Source organism: Centruroides vittatus, unplaced genomic scaffold (genome assembly GCF_030686945.1).
Source record: "Centruroides vittatus isolate TY-2023 unplaced genomic scaffold, ASM3068694v2 contig_165, whole genome shotgun sequence".
Lineage (NCBI taxonomy): Eukaryota > Metazoa > Arthropoda > Arachnida > Scorpiones > Buthidae > Centruroides > Centruroides vittatus.
In genome coordinates this window covers 865,512-884,845 of record NW_027121000.1, presented here as the reverse complement: position 1 = coordinate 884,845, position 19,334 = coordinate 865,512, and the positions used below count along the sequence as shown (strand labels likewise).

The following is a 19,334-nucleotide window of genomic DNA, read 5'->3' as shown; positions in this document are numbered from 1 at the left end:
AAAACATTGAGGGTATTTTTATCGATCAAACTAATTTCCTGTCATTTATAATAGATAAAAATCAGATATCTGTAAATCTGAAACGTCGAATTTATTCAATTTATTCTTATCGATTCTCCTTAAAATTACCGGATGAAATTATATATTAAGAGCGATATTTACCCTCGAAAATCATTAAAAATATAATAAACTTTTAAGAAAAATAATTAAGTTAGATAAAATTTCCTAAACGAACTAATTTACATACCTTTTCTATACACCCGCGCACGTATTAGTTCGCTGATGATTTTTCTTCTGACTAATTTAAAAATATACATAAATTTAATTAATATTTAATATTAGAAATGTGAGTAGAGAGGAAGTTCGTCACGGATTTTGTCAGTCTCGTTTTCATCCTTCTTCCGCTCTTTCATTTATGCTAGATCCGTTGATAGAGATGGATGCTGTCGAGATACGGATGCTGTTTCCTATGAATGTCACGTTGGAAGAACGACTGCTGTTGTGACAGGTAACGTGTTTTAACATCATTTTCTATATATATATAATATAAAACTAGTTTTATTTATTAAAGAAATGACTTAATAACTCTTTTAAGTTACATAAACTTGCCGTTTTCAGTTCGATTTTCGTCGCGTAAATGCTTCGTTGAATAGTTATCATCATCCCCCTATTGAATTTATTAATTAGTGATGATGAAGTAGAGATACTTTCACCTCTACATGCTTTATATATATATTCATCAACAGCCATTTATGTAAAGTAATTAACAATGGCTACATCTTATATGCAACTTTCATACACTCGAGTACATTAATTATACCTTTTATTATTAAAAAAAAGGAAAGAAAATAATCATTTACTGTTAGAAATGACTCTTGTTTAAATTAATTACACATATATTTTTAAGTAATTAATTTTTAAAAATTTGTATGGAAGATTTTTCCGAGGATTTAACCTTGTCGGAGTGCGTATTTCTTTTAAAAAGAAGCATTAAAAACAATAAAAGAAACAATGGAAAGGTGTCAAGTGCGGAACAAATTTATTATTAAATCATTACTTGGAGTGTATATTTCCGGATGATAAATTTTTTTTTTCTAATGGCAAACTTATTTTATGTATAAAATAATTTTTAATCTCGGTAAAATTTACGTATTAGAATGGATAAATAATTCTCTATTATTTATTTATTATTTTCTTAAATAGAATGGGTTGCAGCGTCGGTAGGCAAAGTGTATTAAAGGGCAATATCGAGCCACAATTATCTAAAAATTTAACACCGCAACAAATACAATTAGTAAGATCGACTTGGTCCATAGTTTCTCAGGACATGGTCGGCGTTGGAACCATCGTGTTTCAAAGGTAAATTCAATAATTGAATTCGACGCCCACAGATGTCGTTACTAATATAATTTAAATTTAAATTAAATTATCTGGGCCTTAACTATAGGGACTAACTCCCTCCGTCGGTGTGGCGCGGAGGAATTCCCCCAAAGAAAATATTACACGCGGGGCCCCCCTAAATAGAGTCTGCCGAGGCCTCACGAAGCCTCGCACTCGATGGAGGGAGATGCTTTTTTTTATACGTCCTTTCAAGTTGTTTTGATGCTGCTAAAAATATATACATGCATGCGTGGCGCGAGCCGTTCTTCTATTATACACGTCACACATCGCTATATATCTTTTACTGTATTTATTGACTTTTTTTTGTTTACAGATTTCTTACCAGGCATCCGGAATTATGTAAAATGTTTCGGAAGTTCATGACACTGAAAGACGACGGAACGTACGACTGGGATTTAGAAGAACTTCAACGTCATGCTCTACTGGTTATGCAAGCTTTAGAAGCGGCCATAGATAATTTGGACGACAGTCGAGTGTTGGCCGGAATTTTATACGATTTAGGAAGAAGGCACGCCAGATACAACGTCCAGGAACAAATGTTTGATGTATGTTTTCAATTGATTTTATAACATTTATCAACTGTTTGATATCTAAAAATATATCCGGTTTTTTTTTAATATATATGTATGTATTTATTTTCTATTGATCGGTTAGTATAGACTCGTGCGATAAAGACATGGAAAGATAAACAAGACAGAATATAAAACAGTAAAACCTGCCCAAAATGGACACCTGTTCAAACGGGAAGAATTCTCGATAACGGAGCGATTTTCCGTTTTCAAAAACAACCCGTCTAAAACGGAAAAAATATTCGGTTTATGCAGGTATTTATTTTATTGTAGCGTTTTTACTATATATAGTAAAACCTGCGTAAACCGTTATCGCACGGTACCGAATATTTTTCTTCCGCTTTGGCAGGTTTCCGTTTTATTTGGGTTCCATTTTGGGCAGGTTTTACTGTATAATATAACTATTTAACATTAGAGAAGAGGTTGGCAATTTCATTATTTCTTTTTATTTTTTATTTTTTCTTCCCCATCCATTTTACTAATGTAATGCATTTTAATGGATTTTCAAAATACTATTCTGTCCAAAGAAAATGAATTCTGTAAATCAGTTTTCATTTAAATAGATGAATAACTAAATAAGAAGGAAAAATATCAGTTTATATGCATAACTTTTAAAAGATTTAATCAGTTTTATTGATGTTTAAAAATAATTAAAATACAGCAAAACCTTTATAAACCGGAATCGCACGGCATTCCGTTTTGAACAGGTTTTTTTAAAACGTAGAAAATCGCTCTATTTTCGAGAATTTTTCCCGTTTAAGCAGGTTTTACTGTATATATATATATAAAAGAGAGTAAATAAAAAGATTGCGTGGTTAAATTTAATGACATTGTGGAAGGTTCATATTTTAAAGGATAAAGTTTCTTCGAAAATAAATTGCTTTTCATTAATATCCGCCGAATCCCGAAATCTCTTGTATAAAATAAAAAATAAAAAAATCATGAGAATTATCAAGAATAATGGGATAAAAATAATCGAATTTTCATCTGATATACATTTTCTTAAATAATTAATTAATTTCTCTTCGCCTTTCCTCGACAAAAATTGGATGAAATTAGATCTTTAAAACAAAAATATCAATGCAGTTTCTTTTTTTATTTCTATTATTAGAATATTTTGTAATTAAATTAGATACAGAATATCATAATATTATATAATTATTCCCACTGTGAATAAATAATAAATATTATCTGTTAGGAGAGAGGAAAAGAAAGTCTTTGTCACTAATAGACACTCTTTGTTAGTTCATCTAATGTTATTCATGATATTGCTAGTAACATAAATCCTCGTGTGACGTTCCATTCGAACAAATTACGTTATTTTCTTTAATTAATTTTTATATATATACATTTATTTATTTAATAATAACTCTGCGCTTATATAATTATATTTTAAAGCTTTTAGCACTCAGTATTTTCAGTTAATATATTGTTACTTATCATATTTTAAAATACATCTATCACAATGCACTTAATAGAAGAAAAATTCGATTTTTAAGAGTTAAAAATAACCCATTTTATGCAGTTATTTTTAATGCATCTTAGCAGTTTTTTTAAGTAGATGTAAGTATATAATAATTGATACTGACTTGCTGCTATTTAGAACAGCATGAATAAGTAATTAAAGTTTTTAAGGAATTAATCTTTAAAATGCTTAAATATAAATTTCGTTTTTAGTATTTGACAATGTTATATAAATCTTGTTTTTTGTTTTTCTAATTAAAATAACTCGTAATTTATATAAGGTTGATTTTATACAATAAATAAATCAAAATTAATGTTAAATACTTGTGTTCAAATTATCTTAATACTTTCCATTACCAAATTTCTATTTTCCTCGTTAATTTATGCATTTTTGGGCTGCAATTTTCAAATTTTACGCTTATACATATATATATTCAAATATCGTTCGTTCGTTTGTCTGTCCGTCCTTCATCAATGGAGAGAAAGGAGTTAATTTTAGTTTTAAAAAAAATAATAATAATAAACTTACGCTCACATCTAAAAATTTGATTTATTAACTAAATAGTAGAAAAATTCCATTAGCGAGTTGCGTAACTTTCCTGGCGAAGAAGTTAAAATTGTGTGCGACGCCATTTCTTACGAGATTTTATTTAAAAGAAAAATTATTATTATATTATTAATTATTATAAAAATGACAGTGCTTAATTTTGAAAGTAAAGATGAGTTTTATAAAAAAAAAAAAAATTTGTAAATGCTAATAACGTGTAAAATCTTCATCAATTCTAACTCACTCGAGATATGACTTGTGACACTCTATCTTCCCACCCCCTCGACCTTTAACAACCGCAATTTAATACCATCATTGCCCCTAATACACAAACCTCCCTGCAAAATTTCAGAAACTTTCGATAAGAACTTAAAATTTTAGAAACTTCCACTAAGTAACATAAGTGTTCACCCATTTTGAAGCTTAAAAATTACGCTCCGATTTACACTCACTCAAAATCACGCTCCGATTTACACTCACTCAAAATTACGCTCCGATTCACACTTACTCAAAATCGCGCTCCGATTCACACTCACTCAAAATCGCGCTTCGATTCACACTCACTCAAAATCACGCTTCGATTCACACTCACTCAAAATCGCGCTTCGATTCACACTCACTCAAAATCACGCTCCGATTCACACTCACTCAAAATCACGCTCCGATTTACACTCACTCAAAATTACGCTCCGATTCACACTTACTCAAAATCGCGCTCCGATTCACACTCACTCAAAATCGCGCTTCGATTCACACTCACTCAAAATCACGCTTCGATTCACACTCACTCAAAATCGCGCTTCGATTCACACTCACTCAAAATCACGCTTCGATTCACACTCACTCAAAATCACGCTCCGATTCACACTCACTCAAAATCACGCTCCGATTCACACTCACTCAAAATCACGCTCCGATTCACACTCACATCCAAATACAAATTGCCTAATTTTTTCCTTTCTGGACGTTTCAAAGTTCCGAGTCAGAAAGGAAGGATCACTTTTTTACCTCGCCATACTTTCTGTTAAATAATAAATTTGAGTATTAATTTTACAAAATAACTCAAATGAAGCGTTTATTCGACGTTTTAAAAATTAATCGCATCATTTTGACTGCAGATAAACAAATGATTACAAAATATTTATTGTATAATTCATAATTGATCCGTCAAGAACGTCTAGAAATTGCGACTGGCGAAGCGTTTTAATTAGGTAACACTGGAATTTCCCGCAACAAAGGAAATAGGGACGAGACAGAATTACGTCACGATTCCAACCAGTCAATTAATAATACTTAAATCTTCTCCGGAGATGATAACGATCATTTAACTCTACGAAAAATAATAGATTTAAATACAGATTTATTTGTTTTTATTGCCTAGAGTTAAAGTTAGAGTTTAATCACTGAGTAAACTGAAAGTAGTATTATATATATTTATATATACAAATTCGTTTCAAATATTTTATTAGTCTCTGATGAATAAATGAATTAAATTTCAAAAATAAACTGAAAATCGAGACTGGATATGGAAAGCTTATGAACCAGACAGGGAAATTTTGCAGGGTGGTTTGTTTATTAGGGGGGTTCACGCTATTAAATTTTGGTGATTTAAAGGTCGACGGGGTGGAATATAACGAGTAAAATTATTCAAGTCCGACCCCACTTTATTAATATTTACAATTTTCCATAACACCCATCCCTATTCTCGAAGTTAAGCTTTTTGCCATTTTATAAAACATAAAAAAATGTTTTAATAAAATATCGTAACAGATGGCGCCACACGCTGTTTTAAACGTTGCCGGGAAAGTTAAGTAACACGTTGCTGGAAATTTTGTTTTGTATTTTCTTTACTTTCCGGTCGATAGTCTTTCCTTTTTCATTAATTTCTCCAATTCTTTGTCATTTGTACATTGCAGATTTTCTTCTGTAAATCGTTATTTGTGAGAGATATTGTCAAACAAATTTTCATTGTTTTTCTAATCATTAATTCTCCTTGGCCATTATTCGATTGAACCATTTAAAAATTAAAAAACGAATATTCTTTCATAGCGTAGGAAAAATGCATAGAGTGAATTGATTTTACGTTTTTGTATATTCTTGGTACACGCAGTCAACTCGGATTACACTATTGTATTCGCGGAATTATTTCACCCGGACTATTAATTATATAAATTATAAACGTCATTGAACCATTATTAAACGTAACTCGAAGTGCCAACGGTTTGCATTTGAAAATACTTTCAAGGTGACTTATCGGGCGGTGGATACGATTTGAGAGTTTGCAAAGCTTCCTGGAAGTGTGGTTCTTGGCAGTCGCATGACGCCAAAATTCACTAGCGAAGCCAGACGTCGCCACGAATGCCAGGAAATTGTGTGGCTAGTCTGCTTTGCAAGGTCTCGTATTATTAATAGAAATTATATATAAACTTATAAAAATGATTTGTAATTTCTTTCGGATGCAACTCCTCATTGCAATAGAGAAATTTCAGTGTTCGTGGATCAATATTTTTCGATCGGAGGTGCATCATTCTATTGTCAGTATACTGCTGCTGCTATTAATCCTATTTAATTCTGATGTTTGTCGTTAAGTTGAGATACTTTTGTAAGAGATTTAAAGCCTAGTCTCTTTAAATCTAGCATTTTTCTTTAAAAAACAGCATTATTCGTAGTGTGTTAAACATGCTTCCTATCACAAATCCTCACTTTCCAACTAGAAAGGGGCTTACAGAATGTAGTCAGAATAATATGATGTAAGTACCAGGTCTGTGTTTCTAAAAGTCTTTAATAGAAGATAATGTCGTTTAGACTTAAGTGAAGCGAGTAAAACGATAATGTCCATTGTATTAATCTTGAAAATGGAAGATTTTTTTTCACAAATCGAAACGCGATGACACTTTTTAACACTTGTACATTGTTTTATCCACTTTAACTGATGGAACCTATCACTGAATACTCGTGGGTTCGCACCTGACTTGTGGACTTTTCGGATTGTCTTAACGTTAGCTACACCTAAAAAGGGTTCAGTTTCCCATAGAACCCCTTCTGCTAGATCGCCCACGTGTCGAGTTGCCGTAAACAAACCTTTTAATATGGTAACTAGTTGTTACCCCCAAAATTTTAAGTTTTGGGTATTAATGAATTGATGCTATTAAATTTTGGCAGAGATAGAAGGGTGACGTGTCGTCTCGAGTGGGGTCGGACATAACGAAGACATTACTCGTTATTAGCATTTAAATTTTTTAAACAATAAAAGTCATCTCTGCCATCAAAACCTAGCTTTTTTGGCATTTTACAGTGTGGGATTTTATTTAAAAACTTTCTATAGATGGCGCCAAAAACAATTTAAACTTTTCTTTTGCCGGAAAAGATACGCAACTTGCCGCTGGATTTTTTCTTCTAATGAATTCTCTCGAGTGAAATCATTAGAAAGCCCTATCCTAAATGTAAACAAATCTTTATTAAGTCGTGTTATAAATACTTCAAACTTGTACAGATATAAACATTCAATTAATAGATGACATTTTGTAATTACTGTATTTTGAAAAAACTGCCAACTTGGAATTTTAAGGCACTTCAGGAAGAGATAAACTTCCTAAATAAACCAATGCACGTTTCGCGTAGGATAAAACTCCAGTAGGATAGTTGGTGTGTCATCCATTTTAAATAAGAAATCCATTCATTTGCATAGAGTCGTTGAAAAAGCAACCCGCATTGTCTTAGAGGGGGTCAAAAAAATTTGCTTAAATTTTAAAAGACGTGTTCCGTTCCAAGTAAGAGATTTTGAAAACGAAGTTATTTTGCAAGCTTTGATGATTTGCATGCGGCGATGTCGAGCCCTCCTGATTGAATATTATATTGAACACGCCCGAAAAGTGAGATGCGAGAGGTGGAGGGAGGTCGAAATATCTGTCAAAAAGTGGCCCCTTTCAAGACCTTTACGTTTTTTGACTCGGGACTTTGAAATGTGGAGAAATGGAAAAAGAATTTGCGGGTTTTCTGTTAGTATGGATGTGTGTGTGGGGGGCACGATTTTGTTCGCCACTTTAAAGATTAATAACTCCTAAAATCCTGAAATTTCGCCGGGAGGTTTATGTATTAGAGGGACCGATGGTGTTAAATTTTGGTGGTTAAAGGTCGACGGAGTGGGGAGATAGGGGGATCGTGTGCCATATTTCGAATAGGGTCGGACTTAATGAAGATTTTACTCGTTAGTCCGTTATCAGTGTTTTGTTATTTGGCGAACGTGTAGTGAGGTGAGGATAATAGCTACTGTTAGATGTGTGTGTTATCTATTATTCTCTGTGATAATGCACAAAATGGCCGAGATTTATGAGTTGTTTTTGTCATTTTGATTTTTGTCTTTGGTTTAGTGTGCTATCCTCTCTCCTTAATTGTAGTTTATTCCCGCAAAAAGTAGCCGGGATTACGTGACTAATGCGATTTAACCCCGTTATCCGTCATTTTCGAAAAAGCGGATCGTGTAGCGAATTTCTGATAAGCGTGTTTGGGGTATTATCCCTTTTATCCGTTTCTCGTTTTTCCCCATCTCCTTAATTTATTCCGGAAATGACGTGCCAGAAAAAACTACGCTTCTTATCTTAAAATCAGAATTTCGGTCTCGATTCTATGTTCGACCCAGATAGCCTTTAAATAACCACCAGTTGCATTTTATCCTACGGGCAAGAAGGACAATTGCCTAGGGTCTTCACCAACAGGGCTCTATAAGAAGCTATTTCCCTTAAATAAATCCTCCCGAAGAAAAATACTTGATACCAACACTATAAATTGGGGCCCCTAATTCAAATTCACCTGGACCCCGCGAAGTTATAATGCGCCACTGATAATCACGTGGGCCTGAATTCGCTTTTTGGCCAACAGTATGACCGCGTGGAGTTTTCCACCTTTTCTTCCTGCGTAACACCAAAGTACGGCCAATTTCTCGTAGAAAATTCTCCAAAAGGCATCCTTAGGACCGTCGAGAGGGGAGCGAACTGGTGACTTTTCCCCGGACCCGTAGTGGTTCCTGCCTCCTGTAAATTAATTCCATTTTTACAAACTGCTATTTATTAATAAAGAAACGTTCTACGTGTTTCAATTATTGAAAAAAAGGGGCAGAAGGGCTCGTTTACCTCTAGCCACAACCAAGCTTTCGACAGTTCTGGATGTTCACCCTTGGTAAATCATCGGCGCGTTGCCTTATCCCATTTGGATCAAACCAAGCCTTTTAATAATGAATGGAATTTATATTAATTTTTTTTTATTCTTTAATTTCGTGTTTTCTAATGATAAAATTCCAAAACATTGTTTTTCTATTCTACTCGGAAGTATTTCGCTAATTTTATATTAATTTTCTGCATTCATTTATCCACTGTGACACTGACCAAACCTTGTCACGATAAGAGCCAAACACTGCCTATCAGAAGTATACCAGAGGCGCACCCTGTGTGGGAATGCCTACAGGAGAGGCACATATTGACCTTTGTGGGCATCCTTTCATCTATGCGGTGATTATAAAAGGTCCAACAAAATGCCTAAAATGAATATAATTATACTATACAATGTCTTAATAATACACTCGATTTTTAAAACCCTCTACAATATGATTGTATTCAAAATCTCAGCGCGTTGCTAGCACCTTTCATCACTTCCGTTAGAAATCTCGGGTAACTTCGGTTGCTTGCCAGCAAACTAATGACTTTTTCATTGCTGGATACGCCAACAAACAAGATGGCATCCACATGAAACCCAGACAAACTTAAATTAGGACCCCGTGTACAGTGTTTACTTTAGACATTTTTCTTTCGGGGGAATGCTTCCTCATAAAACGTTGGCTTGGGGTCCCCTGTTGGTGGAGGCCCCAGGCTTTTAGTCCATAGGATAACGCGCCACTGAGAGAGGAGTAAACAAAGCTTGGAGACAAATAATTACATCGATAAATTTTTATATAATTGTTTAATTTATGGGTTTTTTTCACAAGTAGCATCAAAGTTTCCCGTGGTCCAAGATGTAAGGTTACGTATCTCAATCACTTACTGTTATAATCTGTGGAATTTTCTCCTCTCCCTGGCAGCGGTGCGTTATCCTTTAGGCAAAAAGGAAAATTGCCTGGGCCCCCACCAATCTTTCATAAGAAAATATTTCTTCAAAAATTCCCCCGAAGAAAAATGTACACCGTACACGGGACCCCTAATTCAAATTCGCCCAGGCCTCATGAAGATATAATGCGCCACTGTCCCAGGGAGCAAGTGCCCCGTTTGCTCCCCTCTGAGAATCCCCACTCTCGTATGTGATTGCAGTTTAATGATGCTAAGAACATGAAAACTTCATCAAACAAAGAATTTAGTTTCTGATTATGAACAGGAATTTGCATTTAATTAAAGGAAAGCGAATTATTTTTCGCCTTTTAAGTCCGAAGATTTTATAAATACTCCCTTAATTTAAAAAAAATATTTGGTTAATGATCTCAAGTGCTAGTAATTAAATTAATTAGTAACTGTAACATCAATTAAATCGTCCATCTAAGGTTAGTTTACGTATTTAAAAATAAGTGGATTTCATTTTATAACGAAAAAAGATTAAATACGCAAATGTAAAAACATTCCACGTTTGTTTCTTAATTATATTTTCTTCAATCAAGTGTTAAATATTTTAATTATTTACAAGTTACATCACCATTAAAAAAACAAATAGAAGAAAACACGGTGGATTTTTTTTCTATTAATACTTCAATCGATAAGTGTTTTATGGAAGTTGGTGGCGTTAAATCGAGGTTTCTGTTTGATGGCCTCCGATACTGGCACTAAATCGAGTTAAACGCTGGGCTGAAGAGGACTCAAAATGTAAAAAGAAACCCTTACAACGTGTGTGTTGGTGTGTGTCGACATATAATTTGCATTATATCTCAGAACGAGCATTGATGCCATTAAATTATGGTTGTTAAAGGTCAAAGGGATGGGAGAGATGGGAGTCTTGTGTCCTATCTCGAGTGGGGTCAGACTTAATGCAAATTTTACTCTTAATTTTGAAGAGTGTTGAGAGTTTTTAAGTCTTTGCCTTCTTTTTAATTCGAGTGTTTATTATTTTAATTGTAAACGGAGTTCGTGCTCTGTGTCTAATGCCACCACCCACGTATGCAGTTCACACCTTTTCTCATCCTGAATGATATCTCCTCCTTAAGGAAAGTGTACCGTATAAGTAGAATTTCTCATTCACAGTTATGCTTTATATAGGGCCTACATATAGGCCTACATAATTTTATTCTTTGTATTACTAAATTATTTAAGATTCATTTAGTATTGTACATAATCTATTAGACTTTGAATACGAAAGACACCGGCTGATTAGATCACCGGCAGCTGTAATTCAAATTTATAACTAAGATTTCAAATAATAATTAAGTATTTTTTTTAAAGTATTTAATATAATTAATTAGCAACGGCCCTTGTCAGTTAAACTAAATGGGCGAAAGTAACACGCTCCGTCGAGTTAAACATTTTTCAAACATTTTCGACGTCCTACGTGATAACGTTGCAAATTAATTTTGTATAAATTAAATTCTATAAAATTCTAATTAATTATTAACGATGTCACTTCTATATTAAATAGCAGTCACATCAATCATTTACTTAAGTATTTAAAGATGGTTTATTTAAAATTTAAAATGGGGTGTCGGCCACGAAATATTACGTTTCGGTGGTTAAAAATGTACGAAATGTCTTCAAATTGGGTGCTCTTTGAAGCTTAATAACTCTTGTGATTTTTGTCAAAAATTTCTGAAATTTCGCAGGGAGGTTTGTTTATTAGGGGGGTTGATGCTAGTAAATTTTCGTGAATAAAGGTCCAGGGGTTGGGAAGATAAAGGAGGTCACGTGTCATCTCGAGTCTGGTCTCAAAAACAGAGTTAGTTAGACGTAAGACGAAACCAGATGTGAAAATCTTAGGGGCAGGAGGGCCCGATTGATTCTATACAAATTTCCGGTTTGGACCGGTAGTCACGTGATTTTAATTAAAAAATTTTCCCCGAAAGGTGTCAGAAGACCGGTAGACTCTACTGTTAAAGGAAAAGTATGATGTGCAGGAGCAAGCCACTACTAATTTGAGGTGGAAACTGTATATTTTATATTAAAAATTGATTTAATAATTGCTCGTCTCATAAATTCTTCTAGACTAATGTTAGTATCGATACAGAGTAATAAATACCACTTCATTTAGTATTAAGCTTTCCAGATTTGATCTGGAAGATCAAGAGTTATGATTGATTTATGAATGCGAGTAGATTGGGAATTCTTGTTCGCAAAAAATTGCTGTTAAAATGTAATTTTATTGCATCTCTTATGCATTAACTGCTGCCTGTACGAGATAATTCTGTAATAATATATAGGCAATATTCTTACTCGTTCCTATCAATGGTAATCTATTTATATATATTTCCTTATTACTGGCATTAAGTATATCATATTTAGTGTGGCTACTTATACGTTTCAACAACTTCAAGAGTAATGTAACATTGCTGAAGTGTTTCTTTTTACTCAGTTTCTTTACTACTTTATGATAAAATTTATATATTTTTTGCCTTAATAAATAAATGTATGTATATATATATATATATATATATATACAGGAAAATTTAAGAAACGTTAGGTGTCTTTCCTGTATATTTAAATATACGGGTGTGAAGGGGGAGGCACCATTTTGTACACTCGCTTCGAAGCTTAATAACTCCTGTGCCTTTTGTCGAAAATTTCTGAAAATTTGCAGGGAGGTTTGCGTATTGGGGACATTAATGCTATTGAATTTTGGTAATTAAAAGTCGAGGGGATGGGGAGATAAATGGACGAGCTTGTAGAGAATATAAGCTTGTTTATCAGTTGTTTTTCTTTAGATTTTTGATATAAACGAATAAAATCCACACAGCATTCAGTGTATTGTCGAATGATTCTTTTAAATAGCGAATATATTAGGTATAGTTCTGTTGGAATAGTACTATATTTGATTTTGTTGTGTTTAAATAACGCAATGTTGTCCCGCATGAAAACGAAAACTTAGATATTTTTTGTTTTTATAAGGTTCAGACTCACAGGAGAAACCAATATTCCAATTTTAGTTTGTGTTGTAAAGTTAAATAATTTTTAAAAATGAAATTCGTCGTTCAGGGATCTAAGTTACAAGGTATCAAAGAGCCGAAGGAGATGGAAATTAGCTTTATTCTCAAGATACATGCAGAGAGGACCTAATGAAAGATCTGTTGCATACACACGCAAATGTTAAAGAGATTTTTTAGTAATATAATTAAATCAGTTGAATATTTAATATCGTAGCATTTACTTTTTATTCTTTTCTTTTAGGCGTATACAGTCGAGACACTCTAATCCAACTTTTAAAAACATTGTAGGCGATACAGCGCCTTATTGATCCAGTTGTAGCTATTTTAAAACCAACCTACATAGTAAATTGTTATAATAAATGTAATTATCTGATAATTATTTTAATATTTTAATGTATATTTAACATTTAAAATAATTTTAAGTACGTTTATTTTTGAATATTTAGAACGTAATACGGCATTCGTGTTTATAGTACTATATTTATAAAGATTTTCTCGATATTTTCATACACGTGATTTATTTCTACACTCTTTTTAAAATTAAAATATCTTACTTTATATTAAATGTTTACGTTGTGTTAATTATATTAATTTCATCTAATCTAATTAAAAAATAAACCAGCAACGAGTTGCTTAACTTTTCCGGCAACATTTTAAAATCTTAGTAGCTCCATCTGTTATCATATTTTATTAAAAAAAACTTTATATATATTTTTAATCATTATAAAATGGCAAAAACACCCCTAAATTTAAGGGTAGGGACGAGTTTTATAACGAGTCAAATCGTCATTAAATCCGATCCTACTAGAGATACCACACGCCACTCCCTTTATCTCGCCACCCCCTCGACCTTTAACCACCAAAATTTACTAGCGTCAATGTCCCTAATATACAAACCACCCTGCAAAATTTCAGAAATTTTCGGCAAAAAGCACGAGGAGTTATTAAGCTCCAAAGTGTGTGAACAAAACCGTGCCCCCCACACACTAACGTCCATACATGCAAAAACTTCTGAGTTTTTTTCAGTATTTCTCGATCTTCCAAGGTACCCGAGTTCCAAAAATGTAAAAATCTTAGGGGTCAATCTTTTGGGGGGAATATTGCGATCGGTCAGTTCGCCATACTTTCCCTCTGTTATATATAACAGAGGGGAAATGTATATTATACCTACTTTTGCACCATCCACCAGTTTATATTGCATTAAACTGACAGACATACAGACGATTCAGGCGCGTAGATATTTAAATAAATTAGTTATAATGCTGGAGAAATAAACTGTGAATACGACTAAAATAATAACCGTCTTTAAGTAGGAATTTTATACTTTAAAAATGTTCTATTATTCTCTTATCACACGTGAAATGATTTAGATAAATTATTAAATATGCAAACAAGTTTAAGATGCTTCAATTCTTTCCAAATTTTCCGTAATTTATGCCATCGATTTAATCGATATATCGTTTTTTTAGGTGTTTAAATTGAGGATTAGGTCTACCTCAATTTAATCGTCCAACCGGAAATGACGAAAACTTGATAAAAACTCGAAAAAGTCTACAGTCAATAATGGAAAATCGTTTTAAAAACTTTTCTCCTCCTATATTTTCTTCGTTTATTGGATATTTTTCGCCATCAATTGAAAAAAGTTGAAGATAGTGTTGTGTGGTGTACAGTCCAAACAAAGATTTCTTTCAGTTCGAGTAGAAAAATCTATCGATAAATACTCGAAAAAAGGATAAATCTATTGATTTTTTTCCTTAATAACTTTAATTTCTTCTTCGATATTTTACTATAAAGCTCATTAGCTATAATTCTAAGTGTTAATAGAATAAATTCGATCTCGTTTGGAGAGTTTATTCGAGTTTATAATGGCCGACTCGTCGTTTTAATTAGTTAGGAACATAAACTAATTGAACATAAACAGTGTATGTTAGATTAGTTTGCTGACTTTAAACTGTAAACTAATCCTATTTTTCTTAGCCGTGTTTATTTTAATAGTTAATTTCGAAAATATTCGGTAAACTTTTTGATGATTTTCTCTTCAAAGTTTTATCTATTGTTAAATATTTGCAATAGTTAAACTTGTATTTATTTAAGTTATTTATTAGAATATTCAATTCTAACGTGCAAAAAATTTTAATTAAAAAAATATATATATATATATATGCTCGCGATCTTAAATCGATAGTGGCTTGCCCCTGTAAATCACACTTATCCTCATAGTCATGCCGGATGTTGATATACAGTTAATCGAGGCCTTTCACCCCTATTGTTTCCGTATCTGGTCTCGATTTTCGTCTATCTTTCACCATTCTCGAGATTAAGAAAGGACAGACGGACATACAGGCGATGATGGGAATTATATGTCTACAGTTTTTTTCAAATTGCAGCCCAATAAATAGAAGAATAATTCGTTTGTATCTTTAACACTTAATTCGACAACAGTGAATTTTAACGAGGATTTATCGATTTATCGTAACATTTACTTCATAAATTTCATTAAGTATAATGTGCAGGATAATAGAATTTTATAAGATTAAGAATTCGTTTACTAGATTTATTCGAATATACAAGTCGAATTGGATTGAATTATAGTAAACTTACTGACGGGAGGAAGGAATTTCCCTCTATCTAGATCGATATAATGTGAAAAAATATTTTTGAAGATTCTGTTGTAAAGAATGAAATTTGATGCAGAGATTTCCCTTTTATGGATGATTACGGACGTGGAGACGTTATTTTAAATGATCAAATCGTGTTTGGAATGTTCTTTAAATAAGATTTATTCTTATTTGAAAAATCAATATCGAAATTCTAACCGATAAAGCCACGCATTTTTATTTTATATGCCATTTTTAACTTCTCAAATTATATATGGAAAAAAAAAGATACCAGTGGTTTCCATCACTCGCCCACCGGTGGCCGAGTGATGGAAACCACTGGTGGTCTGGGTTCGCTCCTGGCCAACGGGATGGTCACGCGAGTTTTCCTGGTTATCTTCGCGTTTGTAACACCTAAACAGGGGCCAGTTTCACATGGATTTCCACCCAGTGGTTTTATCCACTGGGTGGTCGTGGGTTCAAGTCTGACACCGTGACTTTCGGCTCACGGGAATCATCAAACCGCACGAGCGGCCACATATGTAGGACCTTTACTATATAAGGGATGAAGGAAGGAAATTTTAGAGAGAAAGGGAGGCCCGGAAGTAAGACACTCAACTATTGAATTAGCAATAAAAGAAAATAACATCTATAGGGATTTCACGGGTCGAGCAGGATCCTTGAGGTTCGGTGATGGCTGACCGGCTTGGGCATCCTAGAAATGGAGAGGAAAATCTTCTATTGGCGACTCTTTGTCCATAATATTAATGGTCACAATCGGTTCAATTCCATTATCCTTTAATTTGGGCAGCGGCTGGATCGTTAGGAACTGGACATAGGGATGACCGCCGAATTGGACGACTTTCTTGACCGATTTGTTGGTCCTTTTATACATATTCGACCATTCGAGGTGTCTCCAAGTAACGCAATAACGGATGGAAACATCGACCTTGTCCAATCCAATTTTTTTTTTTTTTTTCATGTCTTCCTTGGATGAATCGTTTCTCCCGGAAGAGAAGTCAGTCGAGGGAAGTGATTCTCTTCAGCCAAATCTTATTTCATCGTCGCTTTTTAACAAATTTATAGTTATTAAATATTAAATTTAACAACTTATAACCCGGAATCTCACAGTTGCTTACCAAGAAAGAGTGTAAATGTGTACGTATGAAAATTCATAAAAATTAACGTGGAAGTTAGCCTTATAATCTATAAAAATTAATACTGTAGTAAAGTATAAAGTTGCCAAATCCTGGACAAAATGAGTTGTTCTCGAAAAATACTGGAACTCTTCAATTCCAGGACACTTTATTATAAAGACTGTTCCTACAATGAAGAATTAAAATCCTACTGTGGCCTGTGGCTGTCAGAAAAAATCCGACATATCTGACTACTCTAGTACAGTATAAAACATTGATCATTAAGTCAGAACCCACGATATACGACCTCCTCTATCTCCCCACGCCGTCGACTTTTAACCACCAAAATTTAATAGCATCGATCTCCCTAATACACAAACCTCCCTGCAAAATTTCAGAAATTTTCGACAAAAAGCACAGGAGTTATTAAGCTTTAAAGTGGGTGAACAACATCGTCCAAAAAATCTTGGGGAGGGGACTCATTCATTGCCATCGCCATACTTTCCCTCTGTTATGTATAACAGAGCCAGGAAAATAAAATAGAGTACGAAACGATGTACTTTGTGTGTAAAGTAATTTGAAAATCCTTTTAAAATGTTTTGATTTCCATTTTAAAAAAGAAATTCCCCTTTAATTAAATTTTATCCATGGGAATCATTTAAAGTCTAACGGGGAGGAATTTTATAGGGTGGAAATTTATCTGTTTGTGTATCCAAAGAATATAATTATAAAAGAAAAAATGTTTATTTTTATCTTGCTCACTAGCTGCGGTATCTTTGGACAGACGTTCGGACAGACGTGACGGGATCGGCTTAATCGAGTGGAAAAATCCGGAATATTTTCATAAACTGTAGACCTATAAATTCTCACCGTCGTCGTCTGTCCTTCCTTAATCTTAAGAACGGTGTTAGATAGACGAAAATCGAGATTAGATGTGGAAACCTCAGGAGTGGAAGACCCCGATTAACTATATAAAAACATCCGGTCAGGACCGAAAGTCACGTGATTTAAATTCGAAAAATTCCACCGGAACGGAGGATGACCGTCCCGACTCTGTTATCAGGAAAAGTATGATGTACAGGGGCAAGTCACTACTAATTTGAGGTGGAGAGCATATAATTCAAATTAAATAAATTTAAAATATGATTAAAAATTGCAGCCGTTTGTTCAAAAACAAGGGAAAAGAGCTCTATACAAAGATTTCAACGGCCCTGTGTATGTATATATATATATATATATATATATATATATGAAGCAATTTAAATTTATATATATAACATATAGTGTGTGCATGAACTAGAATAAGATTTCGGATAAAATATGGTGCTAGAAAAGTACGAATTCCATAACTTTTGATCATTTTTAAACGTATTAAATTCGCTTTTTTATGAGATTTATTCTTACAGTAAATAAACTTTTAAAATTTATCCGTTTGTGCGCGATAATCGATAGAAAATCTTTATATATAAGACGTCTTGTTAGATTATTTTGTTCGTTCAAACGGAGAATATTAAATCGTTTCATTCCAACACACTTTTTCCCCCTTCTTCTTTTAATAGAAATTGTGGGAAGCTTTGAGGTACGGACTAGAGAAATCTCTCCAAAACAGGATGACGAGGGAAGTGAACCAAGCTTGGTTTGCTGTGTTCAAATACATATCGTGGCAAGTTATTAAAGGTATGAGGGACACTTACGCTAAAGGTATAGACTAACCTTACCTGTCGTCGAGAAATAAATTCTGTACAAAATTACATTTTTAATGTATTAAAAAAATAAAAATTTCAAAGGTAAAAATGTGTGTCGTTGACCTCATTTATCCACTCGGATTTCGGTGTTTTAACCGTTTTTATTTGCCATTTACCGGTGAAACCTATGCTTTATAGTCACGTAATAAGGCTTCTCTTGTGACGTAACAAAACCCTATTCGACCAATGGTTAATTACAACGTATGGACCACTAATTTTAAAATGCTTGCCTCGTCGTAACGTGAAAAAACTGCGTACACGTCATCCATTTGGTAAGTATTGTTTGCTTAAATGTACTGTATTAATAATACAGTAGAATCCCGATTAATTGAGGCGAATACACGTTGTACGATTAAATTCATTAAAGTATAAAAAGAGGCGCAAAGCTGCCACGTAAATCTTTTTATATTCGTAATTTCTAATTCGAAATGGACGTGGACTTCCGTTTTAGCGGTGTTTTCGGTTATCCGTACTAGCGTCGGGCTACGTTACTTCGGATAATCGGGGTTCTACTATATATATATAGTCTATTAATGGTTAATTTCTAACGTTTGGTTCTATGTACACAAAAGTATAAACCTGGAGACATTTAAGGTCAGCGCAGTGCGGTGCCCTGGCATTTTTTTAAGCAGGGCGAAACTCTTGTACTTTATGAACATTTTTAGGTTGGACTTTAGACTACGTACCTCGGCCAAAAAACTAAGAAAATTACTTCTTTCACGGTGTTCTTTCTGCGCCGATTACGTACACACATATATATGGAGGCCATTTT

At 33.5% G+C, this 19,334-nt stretch overlaps 1 protein-coding gene across 1 annotated transcript; it reads left to right on the top strand.

Annotated features, from left to right (window-relative positions):
• The first annotated feature begins 364 nt into the window (after positions 1 to 364).
• LOC136968907 (neuroglobin-like) lies at positions 365 to 18,611 on the top strand. Its single transcript, XM_067262971.1, has 4 exons — positions 365 to 508; positions 1,204 to 1,359; positions 1,715 to 1,946; positions 18,377 to 18,611. Exons 1-4 carry the CDS (start codon positions 474 to 476, stop codon positions 18,527 to 18,529), a joined length of 576 nt encoding a protein of 191 aa, XP_067119072.1. The 5' UTR covers positions 365 to 473; the 3' UTR covers positions 18,530 to 18,611.
• Positions 18,612 to 19,334: the final 723 nt, after the last annotated feature.